The 16325-nt window shown below is 31.4% G+C and overlaps 1 protein-coding gene across 1 annotated transcript; it reads left to right on the forward strand.

The window, feature by feature from the left end:
• The first annotated feature begins 1046 nt into the window (after positions 1 to 1046).
• Positions 1047 to 7317, forward strand: LOC134718627 (zinc finger protein ZFP2-like). Its single transcript, XM_063581274.1, has 2 exons — positions 1047 to 1138; positions 4793 to 7317. The coding sequence occupies exon 2, from the start codon at positions 4797 to 4799 to the stop codon at positions 6876 to 6878; it is 2082 nt and encodes a 693-aa protein (XP_063437344.1). The 5' UTR covers positions 1047 to 1138; positions 4793 to 4796; the 3' UTR covers positions 6879 to 7317.
• The last annotated feature ends 9008 nt before the right edge of the window (positions 7318 to 16325 follow it).

Raw genomic sequence — 16325 nt, forward strand, 5'->3', positions numbered from 1 at the left:
TGATTCGGCTCACATATAACATCACAAACATTATTTAGCTCTCAGTCGCACTAATTACCGAATATAACTTATATAGGTAATATGTAAATAACAGTTAAACAGAGTGCATGCAGATCATTGAAAATATATAAGAAACATAATTATATTACAATGCAAAGCTACAGCTATACTAAACTACACATATAAACATATGATGAAACTAAAGCCTAACTAAAACATAATAATAGTACAGAACAAATTGAAACTCATGTGCTTAGTTTTAGTTATTTTATGTTACAGCTTGAAATATAATAGTGGTGCTTCTTGTCACGGAATGTTTGCTTAGCTTTTTATAATTTGTGAATGCTGTGCTTTAGTTTTTATGTTTGCTTTAATGCTTATACATGTGTATAATAGAGTATTTAAATAGTGCAGCCTAAATGTGCATGACATGTATGTTCTATGTCTTTTATGTTTTAATATTTGTATTGTGTATGATTGTTATGTAAATGTATGCATTTGTCGGTTATAAAAGCTCAGAGAGCTTATTTTTATTTGTTATGTGACATGCCGACTATAAATAAAGCTTTGAATTTGAATTGAATGAAATTGAAAAGGCTTAAAAACATGTCACATGGAATATAGTTGGCCAACGTTTAAATATATTTTACTTGCTGACTGTTGCTGGGATGTCTTACTCTTCATGAATATTTTACTGATGTTACTATCAAAATTTCACTGAAAATCAAAGGCAATGCAAAGAGGTCTAACGGCTGAATCAAATAAATGATCAGCACCGGTTTAAATACGATTGTCACTGCATGGATTTTTTCTATGTCTTTTTATTTCAACTAACGTCAATAGAACAGGCTGTCGTTTATAAATTTCGAACCATTAAGTAAGTGGAATATAAGTGTCCGTTTTGAATGTTATGCTTGTACGTTTTATGTGAGCAAGACTTAGATATAAAAAAATAGAGAAAAGTAAAAAATTACAATCGGGAAAAAAATACTGCAAACCAAATTACGGAATGTATGTTCTGCGCCCGATATTGTTATAATCTTGTTCACACTTACTTACTTCCGTTTTTCTTTTTCTCAAAACACAAACAGACGAAGAGATTGTTGAAAGAAGCATAATTTGATGAGGCTATCCGAATGTAAATAGTTTATATGATAACACCACATCAGACTTTATTATATACCCCCTCCATCAATAAACAACATCAAAATGTTCGGGATTTTGTGGTTTTGGCCGCGGCACAAGGGCGCGTATCATAATTTGACATAAATGATTTTTGGCGGAAAACACACTGCGGTACTCGAATGACCGAATAACACTGTTATTATACGAATTACATATCATATTATGTAATGACCGAATAATACTTCATATATCAATATTAACACATTTGAGTGACTTTTAAACATATATTATTGAATAAAATTATAATAGAAGTGTATTTTATAACCTAAAAATGATTTATAAATAAGTTGCAGGTAAGTTAATATTCGTCCCCTAGTCCCCTATTTTAGTAGAAAATTCAATAAAAAAAAAAAAGAAATCGAGAAAATTTCCCTAATTTTTCATTGTACTAATGAACTCAAATTCGTTCAATTTTTTTGGGTCATGTTTTTGAATTTCCAGATCGACGCAGAAATCTACATCCGTTTCCGGACTTGTTTACATGGAACTTTGAATAAAATGTATATTTATCAGTCAAAGAAAAGAACTAATACTAATTCATTTAAAAAAAATGTTTGTTATTAAAAAAACGTAACCTGATGACAGGGTTTCTTTGTTTACATTGAATATTACGTCATAACTTAAATAACGTCACAACTAAAATCTCTAACAACAGACCCAATATTGGAAACGTTATGGTATTTCCGTTTCTCTTTTAAACATTGGTGTTTAAAAATATCATAGACTTCCTCCCCATTCACAGGTAATTCCTGATTCACAGGTAATTCCTGACTCATATTATTGATCATTATAAATTTATGGATATCGGTGTTTACTTCCAAGATGTCGACCACAGAAATCATATGGAATGAATAAAAGATAACACACTGTGGCGGAAAATTAGCTTTCATGTGGATCCAGTCCCACGTCCATACAGCCAAAGTCGATCTGTCCCATAAATCCTGCCAACGTCGATTCGTAAAAAAATAAAAATATAATTTAAATATTAACGAATAAAGGTTTATAAATTTTATGATAATGTTAAAGGTGCACGGTAAAAAATGTTGGCCTTTGACAAATAGTGTCTTTAAATGAGCATGTATACAACTATGTTGATTATGCTTTCATTATTAGGGACGACATCAAAAGTTCAATGAAGGGGAAAAAAAATAATTCACATAGTTTTTTCACTCACTACATCTTAACATAATTTGGGGAAAATTTATTTACCTGTATTGAAATATGTAAAATGGATTTCGAATTAACAAAACTTGCACCAATGTTGGCCAGTTTGACTTGCAAAACCACTGTTGGATGTAATAGTAGTCTGGACTACCCCATAAGAATGATAAGGTGTCAGATATATCTTCCTTGGTTTTTTTTGTGAACTAGCACATTAAAACCCTGCTCAGTTTGTTGGATAGTAGGATCAATATTTATATTAAATTAAAATTTTCTTGTAGCTATAGGATGTTTTATCAAGCAGTGTAGATTTATTCCCCAACATACAAAAAAATGACATACAGTATTACTTTTACATGTATATATATACATGTAGCAGTCTATAACACAGGATTTTAGAAATACAGTGTAACCTATCTTATCTGAAACCTGAGTATTCCAAAATATTGCTTAAACCAACACATTTTCATGGTCCCAAAATATGCCTATCCTGGCCTAAAATAAAACCTGAGTATTCTGACACCTTGCTTAATCTTTGTTCTGGTCCCCAAGTGTGTTGGATAACACAGGTTATGCTGTACTTAGTTATTACTTTCTTGCAACATTTCTAGAAATTAAATGGTCACAATTGTACATCAACAACAGGTGCGAATCCAGAGGGGGGGTTCCGGGGTGGTGGACCCCCCCTTTTTTTTGGACGATCAATGCATTTGATTGGGGACATGTCATTTCAGATCTAGATTATCACATCCAAGCAAAATACATATATAAACCATGATGTGTAAATATCCTGGGTGAAAATACTGAACCAAAAAAAACCATTAAGGGTGCACAAACATATGTATAGTATGTACACCACACTAATATTGTACTTGACTGAATAAAAAATATAAGAATGGATTACCTCCCTTAGCTCATGTATTTTAAATTTGCACTGTATCTTTATTGAATCGATCGCAATTCTTAAATTGTGAAAATTCCTTTATGACGTCAAACTTTCTTGCTATCCTCTAAATTTTCTATTGTGATGTTATGAATAAAGGTGACAATGCTATGCATCACATACATGTACAAAATTTCTTTTTGGTTTGACAGATCATCAAAATAAAAAGAATTGAGTTTGTCTGCATATCATTTAAAACTCAAATTCTGTCACCAAATCTTGTGCAATACAAATTTTTTCAACTCTGGACGGTTAAATTTTAAATATTTGAAGCACTCTGGGAGCCTAGAGATTTCAAGTCTTCGAATCACATGATTATTGTATTCATATAATACAAACTTGTTGATATGGTTAATATCTTGATGTTACATGTAAGTGCAGAAATTAAGGTCACTAGCCATGGTACGTCATTGGTGTCAAAGACATATATATGGATATCTATTTACCAGTTAAATGGCCAAAACCAGGAAAATAGATGCTTTAATATACATTCATGATATTTTCAGTACGATTTGACCTTGTGCTATGTTGTCGGTGAGATAAATACATTTTATATATTTTAAAGGGAAAATTGGCCTACATTTGTACCTCTTTACTTAAGGACATTCATTTTGTAGAATATAGCTGTCTATAAATTTGGCTTAATTTCTGTTATTTAAGAATGTTTAATTACTGTAAATTTAGAATTTATTGCGATGTTTTAATTAAAATATTACGAAAAAAGTGACAGGGTTATAATCGCAAAAATTTAAATTATCATTTTGAAATTTTGAAATATGAAATAAATAGGATTTTTCTCAATTTTGCAAAAATTAAAATGACAAAATGGCAGAGGTAGACGTCTACTTCACTGTTATTTAATTATCATGATTATATTTTTCAGAGTTATGGAGGTGACCATTGTCTCAGTGGTAGACGTCTACTTCACTGTTATTTAATTACATGTATCATGATTATATTTTTCAGAGTTATGGAGGTGACCATTGTCTGTGAGGTAGACGTCTACATCACTGTTATTTAATTATCATGATTATATTTTTCAGAGTTATGGAGGTGACCATTGTCTCAGAGGTAGACGTCTACATCACTGTTATTTAATTATCATGATTATATTTTTCAGAGTTATGGAGGTGACCATTGTCTCAGAGGTAGACGTCTACATCATTGTTATTTAATTATCATGATTATATTTTCAGAGTTATGGAGGTGACCATTGTCTGTGAGGTAGACGTCTACTTCACTGTTATTTAATTATCATGATTATATTTTTCAGAGTTATGGAGGTGACCATTGTCTCAGTGGTAGATGTCTACATCACTGTTATTTAATTATCATGATTATATTTTTCAGAATTATGGAGGTGACCATTGTCTGTGAGGTAGACGTCTACATCACTGTTATTTAATTATCATGATTATATTTTTCAGAGTTATGGAGGTGACCATTGTCTCAGAGGTAGACGTCTACATCACTGTTATTTAATTATCATGATTATATTTTCAGAGTTATGGAGGTGACCATTGTCTCTGAGGTAGACGTCTACATCACTGTTATAACTGGTGGTAATGTTAATTTAACCAAACAAATTATAAACGATCCATTTAGTATAGACTCTGTTACAGCCTTTAGAGGACAGGAAAACTGTGAAAAGACCAAGCAAGTCATTGATATAGCCGAACCAAGATTTTATGTAACAGCTTCCACTAAATGCTTATCATCCAATGAAGTCCTTAACTCAAGTCATGTGACCAGAGAGGACCAATCATCTACTCATTTAAATGGTAATCAGGCAGAAACTTCAGATGATGAAAATGAAAATGTTGAATTTGTTGCTGAAGCAATTGATATTACAGACCAAGATTATGAAAACAGTGAGCCCGAAATTAAGATACATGTAGAAAGAGCAGATCAAATTATCACACGTGCAAAAAGCTTACGTAAAAAATCAGAAAAAGGTAGTGATATGATGGCTACAAGTTCAAATAAAAGAAAACCATGCCCTTCGCGTTCACTAAAACAAACAAAAAATTCAAGGAAAACCAAATATTGCAGTGCTATTGATTTACAGCCCAATATTAATGATGCCAACATGTTCATGGTGAGTGAGGCCCAAGATGGGGATTCAGGTAATAATGATAATCAGGAAAGGAAAGTTAACAATGTGAAAATTGAGTTGGTACAAGACGAAAACCTGAAAATTGAATGTGACATTTGTAACAAAGTTTTTCCTAGTAAAAAGGAATTGAGATCACATAAGAAAATACACAAAGAAAGCTTTCCATGTGAGATCTGCGGAAAGGTTTTTCAAAGAAATCATACTCTGAAAATTCATCAAAAGAAAAGTAACAATGGTAAGCAAAATAAATGTACATACTGTGATGAAACCTTCACTCAGTTATGCAAAATGCATGTCCATGAGAGGGTCCATACAGGAGAAACACCATACTCCTGTAACATTTGTGGAGAAAATTTTAGCCACAGTGGGGAATGTCGTCTACACATGCGAAAAAATCACACAGGAGAACAACAGAAAAATGTCAAATATTTTACATGCCAAATTTGCAATGCGTCATTCAAAAGGAGGGATACATTGAGAATCCATTACAAAAGGCATAATGGTGAGAAACCATTTAAATGCAGTTATTGTGACATGAGATTCATTTTAAAATTTTCAATGCAACAACATGAAAAAATTCATACCAATGATGCGAAAGAATTTAAATGTGACATTTGCGGTCATGAGATGCGAGCAAAATATGAATTTCAGCAACATTTACGTAGACACAATGGTGAAAAATCTCACATTTGTGAAATATGTGGTCGGGGATTCTTTGAGAAGAGAAAATTAGAAAATCATGTCAAGTTACATAGCAATGAAAAAGCCTTTATTTGTCATTTGTGTGGAAAAGGTTTGAGTCATTCTGGTGCTTTGGCATCTCATATTAGAAATCATACAAAGGTCAAAGGTTATACATGTCATATTTGTAATCGTGCCTTCTTGCATCCAATCAGGCTTGAGCGCCATATGAAGACACACACTGGAGACAAACCACACAAATGTGACACATGTGCATTTCAAACAGCAGACGCAGGCACACTTAAAGTACACAAACGTCGACATACAGGTGAAAAACCGTACACATGTTTAGTGTGTCTGAAATCATTTCGTGCGCTGCGTAACCTGAAGAAACATCAGTTAATACACCGACCTAACAAGATTGATAGAAGGAGAAAAAACCCAGATAATGTTAAACCGACTACCTGTTTAATTTGTCTGAAAAACTTCACCGTTCCTAAAAGCTTAAAACGCCATCTTAAAAATGTACATGGCAAAAACATAGATGAAAATGACAATGGCCATCTTGAAAATGAACAAGGCAAAGATATAGGTCAAAACAGGAAATTTGAGAATGTTCATCTTGAGAATGTGCAAGGCAATTGTATGAATCAAGTTGAGAATGGCAAAGGTCTTGATCAAAATGAAAGTATTCTAAATCATGTCAATGTAACAAGAGCAACTAAAGAGGTGATTATTGAAGAAGGTGTTGATTTTAACCAGGATAACCAAATATTGGTGTATTATATTTGATATTTAAGTTTTATAATAATTGAATAATGTAATTTGAGAAACTATTTGGTGTGCAATTATGGTTGTGATTTTGTCATTTTAGGGTTAAAAATTCAAATGCAATTTTAAATTTTACTATATTGAGAAAAGAATCCAGATTAATACTCATGTTTATATAAAAAAAATCAAAATGCCAGTTTATATTACTGTAAACCAACTAAAGTTTGCGAGCAAATTTATTTTTGTGAGTAGAAAAATAATGCGAAATTAAATTGTCGCGAAAAAGACTAACTTGGATCTTTCCCTATCAAACTTCATAAAGTAAATAAGAAAATCGCGAAAATAAATCGCCCCGAAGTTGACTAGCTGGGTATAAACGTGAAATAAAGTATCTGCGAAAATAAGTTGGTTTACAGTATTGCGATAATAATCCTGCGCATAGCATTTTTCGCAATAACAATACTAACCAGATGCTCCGCAGGGCGTAGCTTTATACGACCGCAGAGGTTGAACCCTGAACAGTTGGGGCAAGTATGGACACAACATTCAAGCTGGATTCCGCTCTAAATTTGGATTGTGATTAAATAGTTGACACAGCATAGGTTTCTGACACAGAATGAATGTATTCAAATGAACTTAATTTTTTTGTTTTCTCTTAGAGCAATTCACTATGCTGTTGAATATTAATCCTCTCAAAAAAATGTTTGAAGAAATTTTCTTTTTATTTATGAAATTTCAAATGAGAAAAATTTGAACCCAATTTTTTAATCACATCCCCCTCTCCCTTATTCCAAAACTAATTTCAATTAAAATATTCTAATGGAGTTTGCAACAATTACTACTCATTTAAATACATCATAAAATATTAAGATGTAAAAAAACTGCTTGTTATCACTGAATGGTAAAGATTATTTAATTTATCAGTTGGTAGTAAAAAGTGAATATACATTGTATATTGTATATAACAAAGATTTAAGTTGATTCTGGACAAAGAAAGATAACTCCAATTAAAAAAAAATCTTGCAGATATTTCTTGCTTACTTTACTGGACAAAGAAAGATAACTCTTAATTAAAAAAAAATTTGCTATTTCACAATATTGTGAAATTAGATATTTCTTGCCATTGCACAATACTGTGCAATTGAAAAGACTTGCTATTGCACAATACTTAATATAATAATTTTAGATCCTGATTTGGACCAACTTGAAAACTGGGCCCATAATCAAAAATCTAAGTACATGTTTAGATTCAGCATATGATTTTTGTTAAAATCAAACTTAGTTTAATTTTGGACCCTTTGCACTTTAATTTAGACCAATTTTAAAACTGGACCAAAAAATAAGAATCTACATACACAGTTAGATTTGGCATATCAAAGAACCCCAATTATTCAATTTTTGATGAAATCAAACAATGTTCAATTTTGGACCTCGATTTGGGCCAACTTGAAAACTGGGCCAATAATCAAAAATCTAAGTACATTTTTAGATTCAGCATATCAAAGAACCCCAAGGTTTCAATTTTTGTTAAAATCAAACTAAGTTTAATTTTGGACCCTTTGGACCTTAATGTAGACCAATTTGAAAACGGGACCAAAAATTAAGAATCTACATACACAGTTAGATTCGGCATATTAAAGAACCCCAATTTTTCAATTTTCATGAAATCAAACAAAGTTTAATTTTGGACCCTTTGGGCCCCTTTTTCCTTAACTGTTGGGACCCAAACTCCCAAAATCAATACCAACCTTCCTTTTATAGTCATAAACCTTGTGTTTAAATTTCATAGATTTCTATTTACTTATACTAACGCTATGGTGCGAAAAACCAAGAAAAATGCTTATTTGGGTCCCTTTTTGGCCCCTAATTCCTAAACTGTTAGGACCGAAACTCCCAAAATCAATACCAACCTTCCTTTTGTGGTCATAAACATTGTGTTTAAATTTCATTGATTTCTATTTACTTTAACTAAAGTTATTGTACGAAAACCAAGAATAATGCTTATTTGGGCCCTTTTTTGGCCCCTAATTCCTAAACTGTTGAAACCAAAACTCCCAAAATCAATCCCAACCTTTCTTTTGTGGTCATAAACCTTGTGTCAAAATTTCATAGATTTCTATTAACTTAAACTAAAGTTATAGTGCGAAAACCAAGAAAATGCTTATTTGGGCCCTTTTTGGCCCCTAATTCCTAAAATATTGGGACCAAAACTCCCAAAATCAATACCAGCCTTCCTTTTATGGTCATAAACCTTGTGTTAAAATTTCATAGATTTCTATTGACTTTTACTTAAGTTAGAGTGCGAAAACTAAAAGTATTCGGACGACGACGACGACGACGACGACGACGACGACGACGACGACGACGACGACGCCAACGTGATAGCAATATACGACGAAAATTTTTTCAAAATTTGCGGTCGTATAAAAACATTGCAATAATTTCTGAAATTGCAGTAAACATGGTAAATATAAAGCTCAAATTATTTTTAAATAGCTAAAGTTTTGAAGAAATAAGATTGAAGAATTTTAAAAATATGTCATAGTATAGTGTAATTGACATATAAATCTTTCTGATTGATTGATTGATTATACTGAACTTCAAAAGTGACCAAACCTTCTTGACTGTACATAGTCAAAGTCAATGATAGTAGTGTGTAGTGACACCTTGATGTATTATAAATTTACTCATACATGTCAGGCGCGGATCCAGAGGTGGGGTTCCCGGGGTTGGAACCCCCTCCCCCCTTTTTTTTTTGGACGATCAATGCATTTGAATGGGGACATGTAATTGGAGCCCCCCTTTTAAAATGGCTGGATCATGTCTGGATCCGCCCCTGCATATACATGTATACAATATTGTATATACATGTAAGACGTGGTTTGCTTTTTTTGAAAATTGTCATTTCTATAGTGCTCATGTATATAAAATGGTGTGTTTTATCATATTTTTTTGCTGTAATTTCTGCATGTCCTAAATACATGAAATAACACCATACTTTTGTTCGATTTTTATACGACCGCAAATTTTGAAAAAATTTTCGTCGTATATTGCTATCACGTTGGCGTCGTCGTCTGCGTCGTCGTCCGAATACTTTTAGTTTTCGCACTCTAACTTTAGTAAAAGTGAATAGAAATCTATGAAATTTTAACGCAAGGTTTATGACCATAAAAGGAAGGTTGGTATTGATTTTGGGAGTTTTGGTCCCAACATTTTAGGAATTAGGGGCCAAAAAGGGCCCAAATAAGCATTTTCTTGGTTTTCGCACTATAACTTTAGTTAAAGTTAATAGAAATCTATGAAATTTTTACACAAGGTTGATGACCACAAAAGAAAAGTTGGGATTGATTTTGGGAGTTTTGGTTTTAACAGTTTAGGAATTAGGGGCCAAAAAAAGGGCCCAAATAAGCATTATTCTGGGTTTTCGCACAATAACTTTAGTTTAAGTAAATAGAAATCAATGAAATTTAAACATAATGTTTATGACCACAAAAGGAAGATTGGTATTGATTTTGGGAGTTTAGGTCCCAACAGTTTAGGAATTAGGGGCCAAAAAGGGACCCAAATAAGCATTTTTCTTGGTTTTCGCACCATAACGTTAGTAAAAGTAAATAGAAATCTATGAAATTTAAACACAAGGTTAATGACCATAAAAGGAAAGTTGGTATTGATTTTGGGAGTTTTGGTCCCAACAGTTTAGGAAAAAGGGGCCCAAAGGGTCCAAAATTAAACTTTGTTTGATTTCATCAAAATTGAATAATTGGGGTTCTTTGATATGCTGAATCTAACTGTGTATGTAGATTCTTAACTTTTGGTCCCGTTTTCAAATTGGTCTACATTAAGGTCCAAAGGGTCCAAAATTAAACTTAGTTTGATTTTAACAAAAATTGAATCCTTGGGGTTCTTTGATATGCTGAATCTAAAAATGAACTTAGATTTTTTATTATTGGCCCAGTTATCAAGTTGGCCCAAATCGGGGTCCAAAATTAAACTTTTTTGATTTCATCAAAAATTGAATAAATGGGGTTCTTTGATATGCCAAATCTAACTGTGTATGTAGATTCTTCATTTTTGGTCCCGTTTTCAAATTGGCCTACATTAAGGTCTTAAGAGTCCAAAATTAAACTAAGTTTGATTTTAACAAAAATTAAATTCTTGGGCCTCTTTGATATGCTGAATCTAAACATGTACTTAGATTTTTGATTATGGGCCCAGTTTTCAAGTTGGTCCAAATCAGGATCTAAAATTATTATATAAAGTATTGTGGAATAGCAAGTCTTTTCAATTGCACAGCATTGTGCAATGGCAAGAAATATCTAATTTCACAATATTGTGAAATAGCAAATTTTTTTTAGTTTTAATTAGAGTTATCTTTCTTTGTCCAAAATAGTAAGCAAGAAATATCTTATTGCAAGAATTTTTTTTAATTGAAGTTATCTTTCTTTGTCCAGAATCAACTTAAATCTTTGTTATATACAATATACAATGTATATTCACTTTTTACTACCAACTGATAAATTTAAATAATCTTTACCATTCAGTGATAACAAGCAGTTTTTTTACATTTTATTTACAGTTTTTTTTATGATGTATTTAAATGAGTAGTTATTGTTGCAAACTCCATTAGAATATTTTAATTGAGATTAGTTTTGGAATAAGGGAAAGGGGGATGTGATTAAAAAATTGGGTTCAATTTTTCCCATTTGAAATTTCATAAATAAAAAGAAAATTTCTTTAAACATTATTTTGAGAGGATTAATATTGAACAGCATAGTGAATTGCTCTAAGAGAAAACAAAAATTTTAAGTTCATTAGAACACATTCATTCTGTGTCAGAAACCTATGCTGTGTCAACTATTTAATCACAATCCAAATTTAGAGCTGAATCCAGCTTGAATGTTGTGTCCATACTTGCCCCAACAGTTCAGGGTTCAACCTCTGCGGTCGTATAAAGCTACGCCCTGCGAAGCATCTGTTTTTTTTTAACTTTGCCTTATAAGGGGAGATAACTCAGATAATAGTACAATATACACAATAAACATTATATAATAAATTATATGGCCATGTACAAATGATGTAATTGCCATGTAAGAGAGTAAATATAAGCAGTTAGAGAACTCATGTATATTTAAATTTGACCTTTAATAATAATATTTACTTGTTAACGGATTGTAAAAATGTACCTTACAGGGGCGGATCCAGCCATTTTAAAAGGGGGGTCCTAACCCAGGACAAAGGGGGTTCCAACTATATGTCCCCATTCAAATGCATTGATCGTCAAAAATAAAGGGGGTTCCAACCCCCAGACCCCTCCCCCTGGATCCGCCCTGGCCTTATTTGCTTTTTTATTGATTATCTTTTCCAATCATGCATTTATCTGAATTAAAATCCATTTTATTTTTCATTAAAAAAAATGAAAAAATAAATAAATTGTAATTTGATGGACAATAAACTGTAAATGTAATGTTAATGCTCATAATCGTCATACATGTAATGAATATATTTGTCCACAACAGCTGTGTATATTGACATTTTAATTGAATTTGTCTATATTTAAATGTAAATGATTGAATATATTTTCTTTTATAAAATCACATTGATTCAATTTATGAAAAAAAACATTTGACAGTTTAAAGATTTATTCCTTTTATTTTTTTTATAAAGTTTAGAAAAAAGGGAGATAATATCATTTGTTACAGTTGAAATTTTAGGAATAAGAATGATTTTTTCTTGTGAGTTACATGTGAGTCTACAAACTAATTATTGTATTCAAAATGATATTGAGCTACATGTACAATGTACCATAATTAACAGTTTAAAAAGATTAATTCCTTTTAATTTTTATATAATTTTTGGAAAAAAGGGGAAATAAATAAATTCTTTATACACAGTTGAAATTTTACATAATGTTTGCAGATAATTATACATATATATATCATGTATATTCAAAATAATATTGAGATACCATAATTGATATTGGTGAAATTTTGTTTTCAATGTCGTACATGTATGTATATATCATGTACAATATATATAGCACATTAATAGCAAACAAAATCTATGTTTTTGAAAATCATTAGCATTTTGAAAAAAATGATTCTAATTACGGTACAGAGACTAATAATATAATAAAACAAAAGATTTGAAATTTTGCAGTCACTTGGTAAAATAAGTAGATGTGGTGTATTAAATGCAAATGAGACAATTCAACTATCCACCAAATGAGGCAGATGATTCAACAATGAGCAAATCTCATACATCATACATTGTTTGTAGCTACATGTACTTTATAAATGGTCTAGAAAAAATGTAAAATTATTAAAACAAGAAAACTAACACTTTCATGATTTATGTACAGAACATCATACAATTTTTTTTGATAAAACAGCAACACAGACAACTGACTATAATCTGTTTTACACCCATTACATTTGATGGCATAAATTATAAAATATTATGGAAGGACAGTCATATGAATTTAAATCGGGAGAGATTTTCACTATTAAAAACTCTTTCACGTGTGCATCGAGCAATTTAATTTATGTCATCAAATGTAATGGGTGTATAACAGATTATATTGGACAAACAGGAAACACTTTACGGAAAAGATTCACTGTTCACCGTCAACAAATCTGACATAAAGAAATTAGGATGAGTAACTTAAGTGAACACTTGGATATATGCGCTTACAGCAAATCACCCAAATACTATGTTTTTCCCATTTTACCAATGTGAAGAAAGTTCAGACCTTTTAGGCCAGGTAAGCTAAAAAAGAAGATATGGCAAATGAAACAACTCTCCACAAGAGACCAACATGGCAGAAATTTACAAATATATGTCATCTTACTGTATTCAACAATGAGCAAAGCCAATACCGCATAGTCGGCTTTAAAAGGCCCCGAAATGACAATGTAAAACAATTCAAACGAGAAAACTAACGGCCTTATCTATATAAAAAAAAATGAACGAAAAAACAAATAGTTAAAACACATAAGCAAACCGTGGCGACAACCAGGGAATTCCAGGTTTCTTACAGGCACATTCATACATAATGTGGCGAGATTGAACATGTTAGCGAAATTCCAATCCTCCCCCTAACCCAGGACAGTGGTGCAAATGTATAACACAGTGTAGATACTATTCTGTACGCTATCCGGAAGTCGCGATTTTCGAAGCGAGGATTTCAAACTGGCTAACAGAACGGTTTTGTTTTGGGTGCTTTTTCTCATCATTTGTTTACTCCTATATCTATAAAGTGCTTTGCACATCTTAAATGTATGTACAACATCATAAATATCAGTAACTGTAACAAAAACATGCAGTAGAATATAAAATATACGCGTGCATCACACCAACTTCATAGAAAAAAGTGAAATCGATTGACAATTTTGCTCTCGTAGTACAAAGCAAATAATCTTTTATTGCAAATATTTGCATCAGTTTACAGTAAAATATATACTGTTTCAATATTCCTACCGTATTTAAGTAGAATGTTCGTATTTCAAATAAAAAATATGTTTTCATTGAGGATCCCAAAATAAATTACTGTACGATCAGTCTAAAACTGACTGTATTCTAGTAGCGATTTCAGATTTTTTGTCTGTATGACCAGTCGTGATTTTGAAGAAAAAAACAACAACAAATGGAAGTTTTTAACGACCTTGACTGAAAAACAACGGCAATTTGAAGGTATATACGTGTCTATGTGATATAATTTATGATTATGTCCATGGAACTATAACGTGTAATTTCTTTCATCAGACAATACAAATATTTTTCTGATGATTTTTGTAGACGGCAAAATAATTATATTTTTGTTTCGTCAGTCTTACTTAAATCAAATGCCTATAAAGCAATACATGATTCGCTTGTGGACTTTGTATTAGTGTGTCGTTGCAGTTATCTGTTTAACTATTACATTTTTACAGAGGATGACCTTGAGGTTATGGAAAGCCAACGGGGTCAAAATTCCTACTTCGTAACTTGTCAATTTGTAACTTGTAACTGTGTGATTTGTCAATTTGTATATTGCTGTTTTGTAACTTGTCGATTTGTTAAAATTAATGTCGATTTGTATATTGTATATTGTCTATTTGTATATTGATGTTTTGTAACTTGTCGATTCGTTAAATGTCGATTTGTATATTGTATATTGTCTATTTGTATATTGATGTTTTGTAACTTGTCGATTCGTTAATTGTCAATTTGTATATTGTCTATTTGTATATTGATGTTTTGTAACTTGTCGATTCGTTAGATGTCGATTTGTATATTGTATATTGTCTATTTGTATATTGATGTTTTGTAACTTGTCGATTCGTTAATTGTCAATTTGTATATTGCTGTTTTGTAACTTGTCGATTTGTTAAATGTCGATTTGTATATTGTCTATTTGTATATTGATGTTTTGTAACTTGTCGATTCGTATAATTGTCAATTTGTATATTGCTGTTTTGTAACTTGTCGATTTGTTTAATGTCGATTTGTATATTGTCTATTTGTATATTAATGTTTTGTAACTTGTTGATTCGTAAATTGTCAATTTGTATATTGATGTTTTGTAACTTGTCGATTCGTTAAATGCCAATGTGTGAAATGTCATCGTTGTATTATGCTAACGATCATTATGACGACAGATGGCGCTCGGTTTCTTCTACGGTGTATAAGCCTCCTGTAAGTAGGAGCACCGGCATATGGAATATATACCAATGTAATTTAAATCAATTATGTAAAGCACATTTATATAAAAGAAAACAAATAGATAAATACATTGTTTGTTTTATATAGCATGCATGTATATCGGGGTCTCCAAACCTGGGATGGGATCCTGTATTAAGATATCAAAGATGTGTCGCTAGAACGAGCTTCCTTATCAACTTCGCAAATATATTACTGTCACTTGGCAGGAAATTTATACTTAATATTTAAGCGGGTCAAAATAAGACTTAATACATGAAATATAAGACGGTGCTTGAAAATTTATACTAATAGTGTCCTGGGCCGCGAATTTTGAACTAAATGTATCATGAATGGGAGAAATGGTTTGACACTTATTATTCCTTAATATTATAATCTCAATATAAAAATTTCAGAAAAGAATGCAATTCTCTAATGATGTTTTAATACAAGAAGCAAATAGACGAACATTCTTTATTTATTTGGCTCATGATTTATGAAGATAAAAGATGTTACAGTTTATTAAATCATATTTGAACTTTGCAAAGACAAACTGAATGTTTTTTTTTAAATGAGTTACTTAATTAATGTATACTATATATTAAAACTGTATTGAATATGCACTATTTTGTAATAAAATCTAAATGAACCAGAAAACTAAACGAGAACCTAAATTGGACTACCAATATTTCCAAAAATGCAACGTAGTCAAGAAGTCAAAATTAACACTAGGATTCCTGATAAGAAAGTTTTTCAGTGCTATAGAGCCAGACAATTAAAAAAAAAGCTCGT

Source organism: Mytilus trossulus, chromosome 5 (genome assembly GCF_036588685.1).
Source record: "Mytilus trossulus isolate FHL-02 chromosome 5, PNRI_Mtr1.1.1.hap1, whole genome shotgun sequence".
In the NCBI taxonomy this organism is placed as follows: Eukaryota; Metazoa; Mollusca; class Bivalvia; order Mytilida; family Mytilidae; genus Mytilus; species Mytilus trossulus.

Excerpts from the sequence above, each read along its gene's own strand:
- LOC134718627 (XM_063581274.1), top strand. The coding sequence starts at position 4,797 with ATGGAGGTGACCATTGTCTCTGAGGTAGACGTCTACATCACTGTTATA.